Here is a 14,623-nt window from a genome sequence, read left to right as displayed (position 1 = left end):
TATCCTTTTCTTTTGGGAATTATCCTTTTTCGATTGACACTTTTCCTTTTTTGATTGGACCTTTTCCTTTATTTTCTTTTTTTGATTGAACCTTTTCCTTTTTTGTTTGACACTTTTCCTTTTTAATCGGACTTTTTCCTTTCTTTTTGGGAATTTTCCTTTTTTGATTGACACTTTTCCTTTTATGATTGACCCTTTTCCTATTTTGATCGGACCTTTTTTTTTTATGATTGAAACTTTTCCTTTTTTGATTGGGACTTTTCCTTTTTTGAATGGTAAACCCTGTAATATATATTTATTTTTTTATAATATTTATTCAGTTTATAAAGTTTTTTTATTGTAAATGTTACTTAACCTTAATTAAATGGCCATACTCGGTCTAGGATATAATGTTATAAAAAATTGTATATTTCGAGTTTGTTATTTGTAAATTTTTTGGCTGCTTTATATGTAAATTATTTTATTTTTGTTTTAATAACTAATAGTCTTAATTTCTCTCTCAGAGACGCATATTTTTATAACTTAAAATAGAGGAAATAATTTTTATGGAACTGTTGCCGTTAATCTATGCTCTAGCAGCCTATGCTGATTCACAAGAAAGATCTCAAATGAATGAAATATATTAGGATCGTCAGCATAAAGGATAGTTTCAAAATTCATTTAATGAATTATTAAATTATGATATACAATTCTTTAAATATATGAGGATGAATATTTCAATCTTATAATCTATATGATTTCATCATTTATGCAACATATATCTATCAGTCCCAAAAAAGGCTATGGATGCTTTTTATTTCAAACACATTTTAGATTATACTCCCAATGTATTAAAATGGTTATATATATATTAGCAGCTCTTTAGTAAACTAATGAGAGAACATTCTCTTTCTTAAGAAGAATAACAGTGGGCCTGAAAATTTTTTAAAAATAAATTATATTTATTTTTGATTTTTATAGCTAATAATGGCGATTTCAAATATTTGGTTTTAAAATATATAGCTCGGCCCGGATATTTTTTCTAAAAAAATTTTCAGGCCCAGCCCGGGTGTTTTTTTTTTAAAAATTACGGGCCCGGCCCAGGTATATTTAAAAAAATTAAAATACGGTCCGGCTCGGGGGCCAGGCCTGCAAGTCTGTGAAAAACATACTTATGAAATACAACATCTGAAAGTAGATTGAATGATTTGGATCTTTTGAATATTCAAAGGCATTTAACGCCAAGCAAGGATAGATAATTGAAAAATTAGCTCAAAACATACAAAATACAATTATTCCTAAGAAACTTTTTGTGTATTAATTTATATTTCCAACATTTAAATTTTTTATACTTTATATATTTTAAAAGCTCAAAAAATTTAAATTTAAATTTTGGGTCATTTAAGTGATTCATATCGTGGGTTAAATCACTTTATATTTTATAATTCATATTTATTTTATAATTTTTCAATGCCTGTTTATATATATAATTTTTTTAATTCACATTAGTTTAAAATTGTGTATATTAGTCCTAATAAATTTATGCTTAGTATTTTTAATTAACAATAATATTTCTTAAAAAAATTTATTATCCCCCTCCCAGACCAAATTCCTGCTTACGCGCCTGTCTATAAGGTAAATAATATGCAATCAAGAAAGACTGGCTATTACTCTACAGTATATTTATGTGTTTTCATCTAAAATATAATTTAAACTGATATGTACAATCGTTATTTAAAAAATTAAATGAGTGGCATGCTTAAGATCTTAATTTCCTTAATTTTTTTTTACTATTTAGTCTATACTAAAGCCGGTTATTAATTTATAAGTGACCTAGGGCACACCCTATAGGTTTTCACACTTTCACTCATAACACTATATCTATTAAATTCAGGAAACACATTCTTACATTAAAATAAATTCTTTACATCTTTGCCAAGCCAAATGATGGGGGGGGGGGGTATTTATCTTCAATATTTCTAGTTCACACTTGCCTTTATTATTTAACGTATAGTTCTCCATTCACTTCCATTTTAATATATATTTCAATTCCACTTTCCTATCAAATAAAATTATTGAGAGTTCTCATGGCACTCATTTGAGCAACTAATCATTCTCCATCTCGATTACTATCACAAATAATCGTAATGAAGATTCCTTGCACAACCTCATTTTCAAAGGCTTCATGGTTCTCTTCTTATTTTGAATATAAGCATACTCGTCTTAGATAATATTGCAAACACCAACCATGAATTCACACAAACTTTATTACAACTGAACTTGCGCAGTACCCTCTAGCGCATCTCAGACTTAAAAATGCGTATCATCTTTTTTTCGCACCTACCATAAGATAAAAATCTATTTATAACCCTATCCCGGGGTAAGGGAATGGAGCCTAACTCATGCAACTTCACCTGATCTCTAATTTCATTTTTCTCCCTATAGACCATCTTCAATTCTTGCTTTAGAAACGTAATCATTCTACCAGTAGATCTGTGAAGATGCCGAAAGATTGGAAGCATTAATCACAAAAATTATTTAATTATTTTTCTTCTTTTACTTACTTTTCCTTCCTAGATGTCATAATCAGCTTGGTAGTAGATGTAAAATACTTCTCTCTTAAAAATTGATAGAAAGCCAAATATTTGGGAAGCTTTTATCAGTGTTAATGTTATTTAGAATGTTTTTTTGTACTTCCATCTATTTGTTAGAGTATAAATAAATTTAGGATGTGATTAAATATTGCCAATATTGGCATTAAGCCAGGGAAAAATAGAAGCATTAAATATATGATTTGCACCAATATTAAGAGCTGATTTGATTGTACAATGAATTATTAGATCTAAATGATATAAAGTCAACCAAACTTTTGAAAGCCCTAATTCTAGGCCAATAATTAGTTCATAATTTATATATGTTAGTGTTTAATCCATTTGATAGATATTATGGTTAAAAAAATTTATTAGCAAATAAGAAAAAAATGCCAAAGTTGGTCAAGTCAAAGTAAATATATAGGAAATCTGGTTTGAGTGTCCAATAAATGCTTATAATTTTCCCATCAGTTTTGCCAGTCACAAGACAGTAACTAAGTTATAAATATAAACCCCAAACGTTTGAATTCTGAAAATATGTTTAGATATTGTTTAACTTGTACATTTAATGCTCTAGTTTGGCAAAGAACATGAAAAAAAGTAATCATCAAAGTAAGTAAAAATTGGCATAAGAAATATAGAGGCAAAATATATTGGTTTGCCCAACCAGTTTAACAAGCACGAAACCTTATAAGAATAAAAACTTTCACTTCACGCATTAACAGTAAATTAGCAAACTGTCCGATACACTAATTCTGAAGCTTATAACGTAGTGCATATGTTTTATGGTCATCTTTTAGTATAGAACATTAAAAAAAAAGTAAAATAAGAAAAAATGGGCATCATGTTAGAACATAATATATAGAAGCCCAAAGCAATTATTCAAATGATATAATTGTTCAGAAGATAGGTGAAGATCGAGAGTTTCGCTAGTGATAGCTAATCTATTCTTAGCTGGGAAATCTAAAGTTAGTTAATCATTCTGGATGTTGTTTCGATAATAGAATCTGGACGGAAAGGAAGAGAGGCGATGGTATTATCTTTTAATATTGTAATAATTTAAATAGCATCGAAATGTTATTTATAATTCTAACAGTATATAATATTTTATATTTATATATATATATGTTAATGTCATAATGTTTTTTTCATTAATGTGTTATTTTTTAAATTTTAAATCATGAGTGCATATTTTTAAATTTTAAATACGATTCTACCTGAAATGTATTCCAGCATGTTTAAAAATGTGATTTTTTAAATATTTTGTTATAAATTTTTGAACTATAATTATATTAACCTTTATAGATTTTTATATATATATTATAGATGAATCATAGTTAATGGCGGTATTATCTGAACATAGGGTAAGTATTCTAAACATGCTGAAATACATTTTTGGTAAAATCTGAATCTTAAATACCTACTTTTCTGAATAAATTATTTTAAAATTTTATTATATCAAAAATAACATGAAACTACTAAAATAACTTTAAAAAAAGTAATTTAATGTTTATTTGTATGTTCTGCCTAAGGAATAAGAATTCCCTAGGTTCAAATGTTTTTAATTTAAAAATTTTAAAAAACAAAGTGATAGGAGTGTACCGTCCATTGGTAGACATTGCAATTAGTGAGAATACAAAATTGCTGAGACTTTTTTTATTTGTTTATTTTTTTAGTATATGCTTAAATAAGCAGGTTGCTGTATATATTGATGCGGAAGGATGAAATACATGGTAAATCACAAATATAGGATTTGTCAATAGCCTAAAGGATAGTAATCAGGCCTTCGGGTCTTAGGACATTATCTGTTGAGAGGTTGGAAGGTTCTAAAAATATTAGGTATGCGAGCCATTTTTAAAAGGAGGCGTAATAATTTGCTTATTGAAGTGTCGTTGATGTCAACCTTAACTTTTGATACAATTGAGACCATGCCTTTTTGGCATTTACTAGGTGGTTGCAATTCATTCAATGGGCTTAATTAGATGGCTCTGAGTCTATATCCTAAAGTTACTCTAGGTTATTCATTGGTTAAGAGATTCCTCTGGTTTTTTTTCGGCAAGGCTTCTTCCAGCCAATTGTGGCTTCCGATTTTATATTCTTTTTGAAATAGTTTAATGTCCTCAAGAGATGAATAGGAAGATATATTTGTAAAAGTTTTTGATATTAGGGGTGAAAAAATATTTTTTTGGGTCCCTATTTTGGAAAAAGTGCATCAGGGGAGAGACACTGTTTTGCCACATTGTGAGATCTTGATTTAGAAAGTTATCGTTAGGAAATATGAAACTTGATACTAGTGTATTTGTTAAATTTAAATATAGGAAAAAGGAAAGAGACAGGATATGGAGGGATATTATGTTTACCCCACTTTTTCAGGTAATTGGGCTAATTTCCAGTTGAACATAGTTAGATTTAGATTAAAAAAAATTTCAGGAAAGATTTAAAAAGTGTTTTCAAAATCTCTATAAGATTTTTCAGATAGAAAAACGAAGAGGATGGGAATAAATTAGAATTTTTTGGAATTATTTGGAAATAATATAACGACTCTGGCAAACTGGGAGTATACTTAAAATTTTTTTCCTTATTAAGGATATTGTTAAAAATTTTGGATAATGATGCCTAAGATGGGAGGATGTTTGATAGGGCTGATCCTAAGGTTTATACGGTCTACGATTTTATAGCCCGGTAACTATGTGTAATTGTTATCAAGGAAACAGATTTCTGTCATTGACTTAGAGTGAGTCCTATTGGAATTTGTTAGGGGAAATTTAAAACGTCTAATTTTTGGAAGGGATTCACAGATGGTTCTCTCACAAAGATGCCATATGTTTAAGTAAATTTGGATTTAAGGTCATGGATAAGGTCGTGTATTCCAAGACAGAATGGGCAGAGTAGGAGTGGGCCCCTCTACTAGATAACTTCGTCATGTGTGAATTAGAGATCTGCAATAGGCGGTTTATAGCCAAAAAGTACGCCCACTTGTTGTTTCCATTTATAAATTATTATGAAAGAAAAATATCATTTAATAAATTGAATTCTGATCTGCTAATTTCGCCAAAAAAATATTAAAATTCACTCGCCCACACCCGCTCAATACTTAAATTGTTTCTGACCTGTCCGCCACTTGTCCAATTTTGAAAATATTTTAGAAAACCCCGATCACATAGAAGAGGAATTTTAATGCCATAACATGTTTGAGGTAATTTTGATTAACCTGGGAATTTGTGATAAATAATATTTAAGAAATGTTTGCGAGATGTGCTATTTAAGGTATTTGTAAAATCAAGCTTGATAATTGCAGTGTTAAAATACGCTCAAAAAATAATTTATAGTTAAAAATATAACACATTGATGGAAAGAAGACATTGGCGATAAAATATTCACTTAATAACTTATTTTTAAAATTAATCTTATTAAAATAAAATCTATTGCCTATCACCTTTACCTATCAATCCCTACTTAAGCTCGTGGAATTTTATATATTTTTTAAATATCTTACATTTTATCCCGATAATGCATCATAAATAAACATTAAAAAAAAATCATATTTTTTAAGAACAGAAAGAAAATTTAGTGAATAAAATTATTAAATTCTTTCATGATTATGTTCATATCAGTCGATATAAGATTTTCAGAAAGTGCAAAATTGAAAATCAGATGTCTTCTTGATCTTTTACCTCAAAATATTGTAAGACATATAATAGAAGTAATAATAAAACTCGTGGGTAATTAAAAATGTAATGTTGATATTGAAAATCTCCATGAAATAGATTATTGAAGATTAGTGTGTCTGGGCCTCAGAAGTCAACATTTTCTTGCACCTTGTGGGCAAAATGTCCACTCGATTTTATGGTGGTCTGTCATCACCTGAACCAGCCTATTTTTCACTCAATTTATTTAGCTCAATCACGAACTATATATAACTGATTATAAAGATTTTCAGGGTAAGAAAGTTTCTCTTAATTATGGTAATGCCTCGGTATTTCGCCCTACCATATAATTTTTGCTTCATAGAAAATTTTAAATATTTTACGATTGGATGCTTTTCCTGAATTAGATCTTTAAAGAGGGATGCTCATAATAACCAAAAGCCAGGCGCTGACTGGTGACGCTACGGCCTCGTGGGCATTTTTTTATAGCGACCCCATTAATATGGGGGCTTCGCCCCCATACCCCTATTTTGCGGGCCTTCTGCCCAATTTTGGCCGGTCTTCGACCGGGTTCCCTTAAATGGCTTTTTCGATTTACATGATTTTTATTTTTGAAAATAAGTTCAAACGATTTACATAAAGAAATATATACGATAATCATATATTATATTTTTAAAAAATGCACATCTAAAATCATATTCATTCATTGGCGTACGCAGCGAGGGGGGGGCAGGGTGACAAATCCACCCCCCCCCCCCCCCCAAAGCCAAAAAATGCAGATGTTGGGTCAATCGATTCTTGTTTTTAGTTTGAAGATATGACAGTAGCCTCATTATTTCAAAATTTTCCAAATATATTATAGCTGTACCTAGAGTTAAATTTACATAAATTATCAAGTTTTTGTCTCAAATGATTTATTATTAATCCCAATACCCTATAATTGATTTAACTTCATATGTCTAAATAATGACGAATAAAATATCTAATAAAAATAAAATAATATTATTAAACTTGTTATTTTAGTCATCTAATGCCATTAATGCTTAATCTTCTAACAGATATAATTTGCTTACAACACAGCATAGGATTTGATTTGATTTCATGAAAATGTTCATCGTTTTAATTTGAAATAATTATTAACTAAATTTTTGAACACCTATTTACTTTAAAATGAATTCAAATAACTCACAATAACGAGTAAGTTTAGGTATTTTAAAAGTTTGTTCGCATATTGGTTTATAATTTTGGCGGACCCCTTTAAAAATAATTTAATTGATTAGTTCTTTATTTATTTTGATTATTATATTTTGATATTATTTTTTTAACTTATCTTATTAATAATCTATCTGTAAAATTTTAAGCTAATCAGCCCGCCCATAAAATATTTTCATCCCAGCACCCAATTTGTAAAGAGACCGCCCGCATCTTATTATAGTATGGGCAGACATGAGCAGACGGTAAAAACCTGAACGTGGCATAATTCGAGCTTAATATCATGTAAGGAAACATTATAATTTTCAAAATATACATACCCTAATTTGGTCGAACAGATACTTGTGAAGAGTTTGTTTTTTAACTAGTTTGATTGCGCAATGAAGTTTAGCCGTGTTGCCTGCGATGACAGTTACATTTCCAATTTTTTCAACGTAAAATATCGGTTTGTTATAGTTATTGTAACTGTTTAAGGAGTATACTTTTTATTAACAAATACGTAATATTATTACAATTTAAATGTTGAGGTATATAAAAATAACACTTTGAGACTATATTTCTTTCATTTCTCTTTCTTATCTTCCTTTAACTTTACCTTTCCTTATCTTTATAAACTAAATATTGAGTAGCCCCCCCCCCCATCAAAGTTGTTTAGTTAAGCCCCTTGAGATGGTAAAGAGTAGTGGGGTAACTGGTAGAATTAAAAGATTAGAGAGATATGGGAGGGTAAAATTAAAAGATTTATTTTAAATAGGGGTTTTAACAGGATTCGTTTTAAGCTCCTCATCACTAGATATTACCCTTCGTGATATTCATTATGTAGTAGCTCATTTCCACTACGTTATTTCTATATAAACAGTCTTTTCTATCTTTACAGGATATACCGCTAGTCTTCGGGGTCTCAACCCCTATAAAAATTAGTCTCCCCCAATTTTTCTTAACATTTATAGGGGTTAGCCTTTTTTACCAATCACTTCTTAGGATTTGCCGGTATGCCTTGCCGATACATAAGATTACCCCGATAGATTTACATTCTGAAATAGAAATTTCATCATTAGGCTCAATCATATCAACTATAGCTCTAATTATATTTATATGGATTTTATGGGATACTTTATCTTCTGATCGAAAGGTATCTATCACTTCAGCTTATTCTACTCGTCTAGAATACTCTATAGGATTTCCCCCTTCTACACATACTTTTAATGAAATATCCTCAATCTCTTTTTAACAACTTTTAACTAATTTATAGTTAAAAATGAACCCCTGACGTGCTTTATTCTTATAAGATATACTCTTCTCCTCCTCCTCAGAACACTTAATTATTTTACACCATTTCGCAATAAGATTTATTGTGGGTGTAACTATTATAGTACTTTTTATATGCTTCGCTGTGACAATCTCTAAAACCTTTGTGACTAAAACAACACACATAAACATAATTGAATTTTTATGGACAACTACCCCCATGCTAGTTTTAATGGCTATAGCATTACCTACTGTAAAGGTACTTTACTCTAATGAAGACTCCCATTGACCAGATCTTACCATTAAAGTTATAGGATCTCAATGATATTGAAATTATGAATATTCCAACTTTATAAATTTAAATTTTGATTTCTATTTAACACAAGAACCAGACTTAACGCCTAATAGACAAAGACTTCTAGATTCTGACAATCACGTAATTATCCCTTTTAAAATTATAACCCGAATAATTATCTCATCTAGAAATGTAATTCACTCCTTTTCATTTCCGCAATTTTCAGTAAAAATAGTCGCAGTGCCGTGACGCATCAACCAAATTTTCATCATACCCAAAAAGCCCCTAATTACTTACGGACAATGAGATAATGAGTTAGAGATAATTTCTGTTTAAAAATGTTTTTAGAAAATTGAGTCATTCTATAATGTGAGCGAATGCCTGATTTGAAACATTGATTTTTGCTAAGTTTTTTAACATTTTTTTATATAAGTGTAGTGTAGTTAAACGGATTTGGGTAGATTTTTAGAAACGCCCCGATTAAGATTCTAACAAAAATAATATTATGTAAACTCGTGATTTGACAAATAAAGATCCAAACCTTTCTGCCATCTATGAGCAAAATTTATAGGCTTATATAATAGTATATTGACTAAAATCTTTATTGGGCCGTTTTTAAAAATCGACCCATCTAAATTATTCCATAGATTTTTATTTTTGTTTTTTGGTGATTCTTTTTATGAAATTAATTTTGTAGGTTGTTTTGGTATAAACTCGGCTCACAAAATTAATTTCGTTTTATAGTTTGCAATTTAACATTATTTTTTAACCCCATAAGAATAAGCATTAAAATGTTTATCAATTACAATAAAGCAAATTTCAAAATAAAAAATTTGTATTTTCTCATATGGAGGAGTAGAGATTTGGGTCAATTCCGCTTTTGCCCTCACTTTCCCTGCACTTACATCACTGCTGAATATAAAACTATATTATATGATAAATAAAATAAAATAAATGAATTCAATTATCATTTGCCTGATTGGAAAAACTTATAAGCATATCCATTAACTATTTCAATTAATTTTTTATACTAATCTAATATGCTAATATGGAGTAATGAGACTTATCACCTTTCCTTAATCCACTCAAAATTTTAATTGTAAAGATTTTTCGAAACAACAATTGAAACATATAGTACATACGATTTTATGTATAAAAATCAATAAATAAAAAATATATTTTCAAAAAAATGTGTAAAATTGATGGGAAAGTCTCATAGTAGTTTCATACTATGAAATGGAAACATAAATATATATTACATAAATGTTATTGACAACTTATACATACTTCTATTTTATAAATCACAAGTATGTTTATTTTTGATACATTTGATATAGTCTATTTAAATCAATAAAAAAATCAGAAAATATTATTTCGAAAAGATATAATATGATATGAATCTCTCTAAGGAATTTTTAGATATTTAGATGGATTTGTATAATTTAAGATGGTTAATAAAGGAGTCTAAATGCACAATAGAATATAATCATAGACCATATTATATCATAATTTTTATATATAACAGTACATTTTTACAATTTTTTTGAAGAATATTTAACATATCCTAATCGATTTGTCTTTTGTCAATTTTTGATAATGTCATCTTATTTTAACAATAATCAAAAAGATTATTATTATAATCGTGTGATAAAATTTGAAAATAATAGAAATAAATCATTGTTATGTTTATGCTATGTAGGTTTCTTTAATGTGATAAACATTAATTTGAATTTAAATCCTTTAATAAGGAATGGAGACTTCATATAAACTTTTAGTTCGGGCAGTTAATTTTATATTAAATCTATTTTATAAAAAAATATTATATAATTCCCGCTAATATTATTTGTATACACATTTTTGATCTATTACTGTATATATTGTTTATACTAAATGAAAATGTGGATTTATCATTCATTATACATAGTAGTAGTCAATAATTAGATTAAAATTTATGGCGGCCATTCAACTTATTCTAAAATTAATATTTGATATTATAAAATGTTAAAATGAGTTTATCAATATAAAAAAATCTGTATATATTTATTTGTCTTATTATTTCATAAAATATCTTTTTTAAAATAAGCCGGGTTAAAAAATATTTTCAATAAACAAATTAAGTAATTTAATAAATAAATCATATTTGTTGAAAATATTTAAAATAGCTTTTTATGATATTCTTGCAAACTCACAAAATTTTTAACAATGACTTTTTCAATGTGGTAGAATTTTAGATTATTTAATCTATCTGGAGTTATTATAGATCACAAATAATTTTTAATAAGCTTTAACTAAAAAATGTTTCTTTCGGCACTAGCAAAATGTAAACACATACAGGGTTTCCCATTCAAAAAAAGGAAAAGTTTCAATCAAAGAAAGAAAAGTCCCAAAGGTTTAGGAAAAAGTTCGATCAAAAAAGGAAAAGTGTCAATCAAAAATAGAAAATCGTTATTTTTTTAAAAAATTAAAAATTTTTATTTTTCTTACTATAACTTTTCTCAATTTATTTTTCTTCTCATTTTTGATAATTCGTTAGTCTTTTTAAAAATAATTGATAAATTTTTGTTATTTTTCTTCAATTCTTCTACTCCATTTTTTAACAACTCTTTCCTCTTTTTTCATCCTACAATACCTTTTCTAAATATTATTTGTGAAATAAAGAAATACAATCAATTAAGCCGTGTTGTTGTGTTTTTATTTTTATGAAATATAAAGATTTTCATATGTAATCTAATTGAGATTATTAAGAAATAATGAGGGAAGGAGTATTTGCCGGTTTCATTGAGATTCAATGAGTAGCTACCAGAAAATTTTTGCATCATCTTTGGCTCCGTAATGTTCTTCCAGTGGGGGGAGGGGGGGGGGGGGGTCTGCTCCATTGACTCAAGGAGAGGCTTTCAGAGGGATTTCTGTTTTATTGACTCAAGGGTTATCTTCCAGGGAAGTTTCTGTTCTATTAGCTCAAGAGGTAGCCAGAGGGAGAGGTTTCTGTTTCAATAACCCAAGGGGTATCTTTCAAGGTTTCTGCTTCATTGGTTCAAGGGGTTTACAGGCTATAAACTAATAAAATACAATAGATAATTTGTTGCATTTACAGATTTGCAAAGACGGCCCAGCTCATTTAGAATTTTTATACAAGTTGCCCGGCACGGTCCGTTATTTCTCGGCCTGTTATAATATTTTTTAAATTGTAATACCCCTCTAAAATTTTACAAAAAATTAGTCCTGACTCGTTAAAAAATTAAAAGTCCGTCCAGGCCTATTAAAATTTTTATACGAATTTTCCTCTATCTCATTTTTAAAATCTATATCTAATTATTTCCCAATGTCATTTAAGGCTATTATATCTCTCCTCTATGGCTATCTTTTTTTTTATACAACAACCGTTTTATAAATCAATTGTATTTTCTGTATTGTGTAGGTTTGCTAAACTGCTCGATTTAAGCTTATTTATAAAAATGACTACCTTAATATTTTGTCTAGAAAAATATTACAAAAGCCTGAAGATTTTCCTCAAAATTGGCACAAATGTTTGGACATCTATGAGAGAAATAAGGCTTAGCCAATATTTTTCTGGCTAAAATATTTGAGTTGGCCGTATTTAAAAATAGGCTCAAATAGTGCCTTTTAACAATAGTAGTTGCATTGGATCCTATGATAAATAAATTGTTTAATATTTTGTGAATTTACTATATTATTTAAAGAAGACAGCTCTGAAAATACAAAGAAATATGCATATTGTTATTAATTTTCAATTAGTGTTAACCAAAATATTAATTTTAAATTTAAAAAAATAGATTAATTTTAATGGTGGGCTGGCCTATGAAAACTTTACTAAAAATCAGAGATTTGCGAGGCCCTGTTTAATTTTTGTATAAATTGCCGGCCATGCCAGAATTTTTTATATATGAATTCCCCGTCCAGGTTTATTAAAAAAAATTTGGATAATTTTTCCTGCCCGCTTCTTTCTTTCTTTCTCCGGGTTTTTGGACCAACTTTCCAGATCTTTAACTGATATAAATTTTATGTTATTAATTAAATTATTAATAAAACATATACACACTTCACACATCCCTAATTTAAAGATATCATTTATAATTTACTTTGTTAAATAAATATATAAACCTATATCTACAAAGGCGGACTTTTTCATTTGATGGGGCTCAATTATGATCTGTAAAAACTACATATAAGAAAAAGAGAGATGTTGAAAAATAGCAATTAGATTGCAATATGGATAAAATGACAAAAATATATATTGTTATATTTAATTTAAAAAAACATATTTTCTTATTAGGTCCCAAAGAGCCAAAATTGTTATGGTTCGGATCCCTGTCAGTTTTATCAATCAGTTTACCTAAAAAATCTGTCAATTTTATTAAATTTACTTTCCAAAAAAATCTTATTTTTTAGAGCAGAGTATAAAAATGAAAATATGTATTAGATTTAGAGACCCGCAAGTACGATCCACCGTGAAAATTTATAAAAAGGAATCTCAGCCCAACCCGCAAATTTTGCCCAACCAATAAAATAATTTTGTATAAGTTTCCCAGGCTCATAGAAAAATTTTATTATACAGCCCGGCCAGCAATATATTTTCAAAAATAGAAATAGTAAATATAAATATTATCTGATTTATTTTAAAAAAATATTACTTGTTAAATGATGAATTAAGTGAACAAAAGTCATCAAATAACATAAATTGCGAAAAATTTTCATGACAAAGAAAGTCGTTGAAGATAGCTTAGTAATTTATTGAAAAAATTTTGTTTGACATAAATTAAGTATTTTAAAAAAATTAAATTGTTTTAAAAAATAAGGTATATTATACACATATATATATACAGAAATATAAAATTGATTTTTATTTTTTATATTATTTATTTTATTTTATAATAAATTATTAAGTTTTTATCCTTTGTCTATTGTTACAATATTTGAAAGATTCTTGTAAGTGTAAAATAAACATAATATTTCATACAATTATACTTTACTATTACGGTTTTTCAGATATTGACCGTTTATGGCGCTAAAAATATAACCATTTCTTCTTTCTGATGGTGTTTTAATATGACTTTTTTCTTTAAAACCTTTTGATTTTTTTATTTTGGCGTCATAATTTAGATGGCCGATATCGGGAAAATGGTAATGGTACAAGTTGAACTGAAAACGGTACAGATCGGGTACAATTCCTTCTAACAGATAACCCATTATAAATCCAAAATTGCAAGACCAATTTCACGTTATATTATATTACCCCACATTTTTGTAATTTTAATATTTTTTAAATTTATAAAAACGGAATCTTATTTGTACTCATTTGTTTAATAAAATATTAATGCCACAAATATATTAATGCCACAAATATAAAATCATTAAAATTAAATAAAAAATTTTATAGCAAACGATAGAGAACTTTTTCTCATTCCTAACAATGTTGTAAAATCATTTTTATCTCCATTAGATTTTTCTACAATCATACTTTAATTTTAAAATATAGCGTGAAGTTAGTCCGACAATTTTGGATTTTCAATGGTCTCAGATGTACCCAATTTTTACCTATTCATACCGTTTCATTTTACAAAATAAAAATCATTTTAAAACATTATTTGGAAAGAAAAAGGGTTTTCTATTAATTGTTATCAAAAAAAACC

At 27.9% G+C, this 14,623-nt stretch overlaps 1 protein-coding gene across 1 annotated transcript in view; it reads right to left on the bottom strand.

Annotated features, from left to right (window-relative positions):
• Positions 1-13,658, bottom strand: part of LOC135926867 (lachesin-like) — a 36,690-nt gene extending 23,032 nt beyond the window's left edge. Inside the window, exons 1-2 of the mRNA XM_065462800.1 lie at positions 13,625-13,658; positions 7,750-7,910 (exon numbers count right to left, since the gene is read on the bottom strand). Of these exons, the coding sequence (XP_065318872.1) occupies positions 7,750-7,910; positions 13,625-13,658 (195 nt within the window). The remainder of the gene's footprint in view (positions 1-7,749; positions 7,911-13,624) is intronic.
• Between the last annotated feature and the right edge of the window lie 965 nt (positions 13,659-14,623).

This window comes from Gordionus sp. m RMFG-2023, chromosome 3 (genome assembly GCF_954871325.1).
Source record: "Gordionus sp. m RMFG-2023 chromosome 3, tfGorSpeb1-WG-v2, whole genome shotgun sequence".
Lineage (NCBI taxonomy): Eukaryota > Metazoa > Nematomorpha > Gordioida > Chordodea > Parachordodidae > Gordionus > Gordionus sp. m RMFG-2023.
This window is presented reverse-complemented; position numbering and strand designations above follow the sequence as displayed.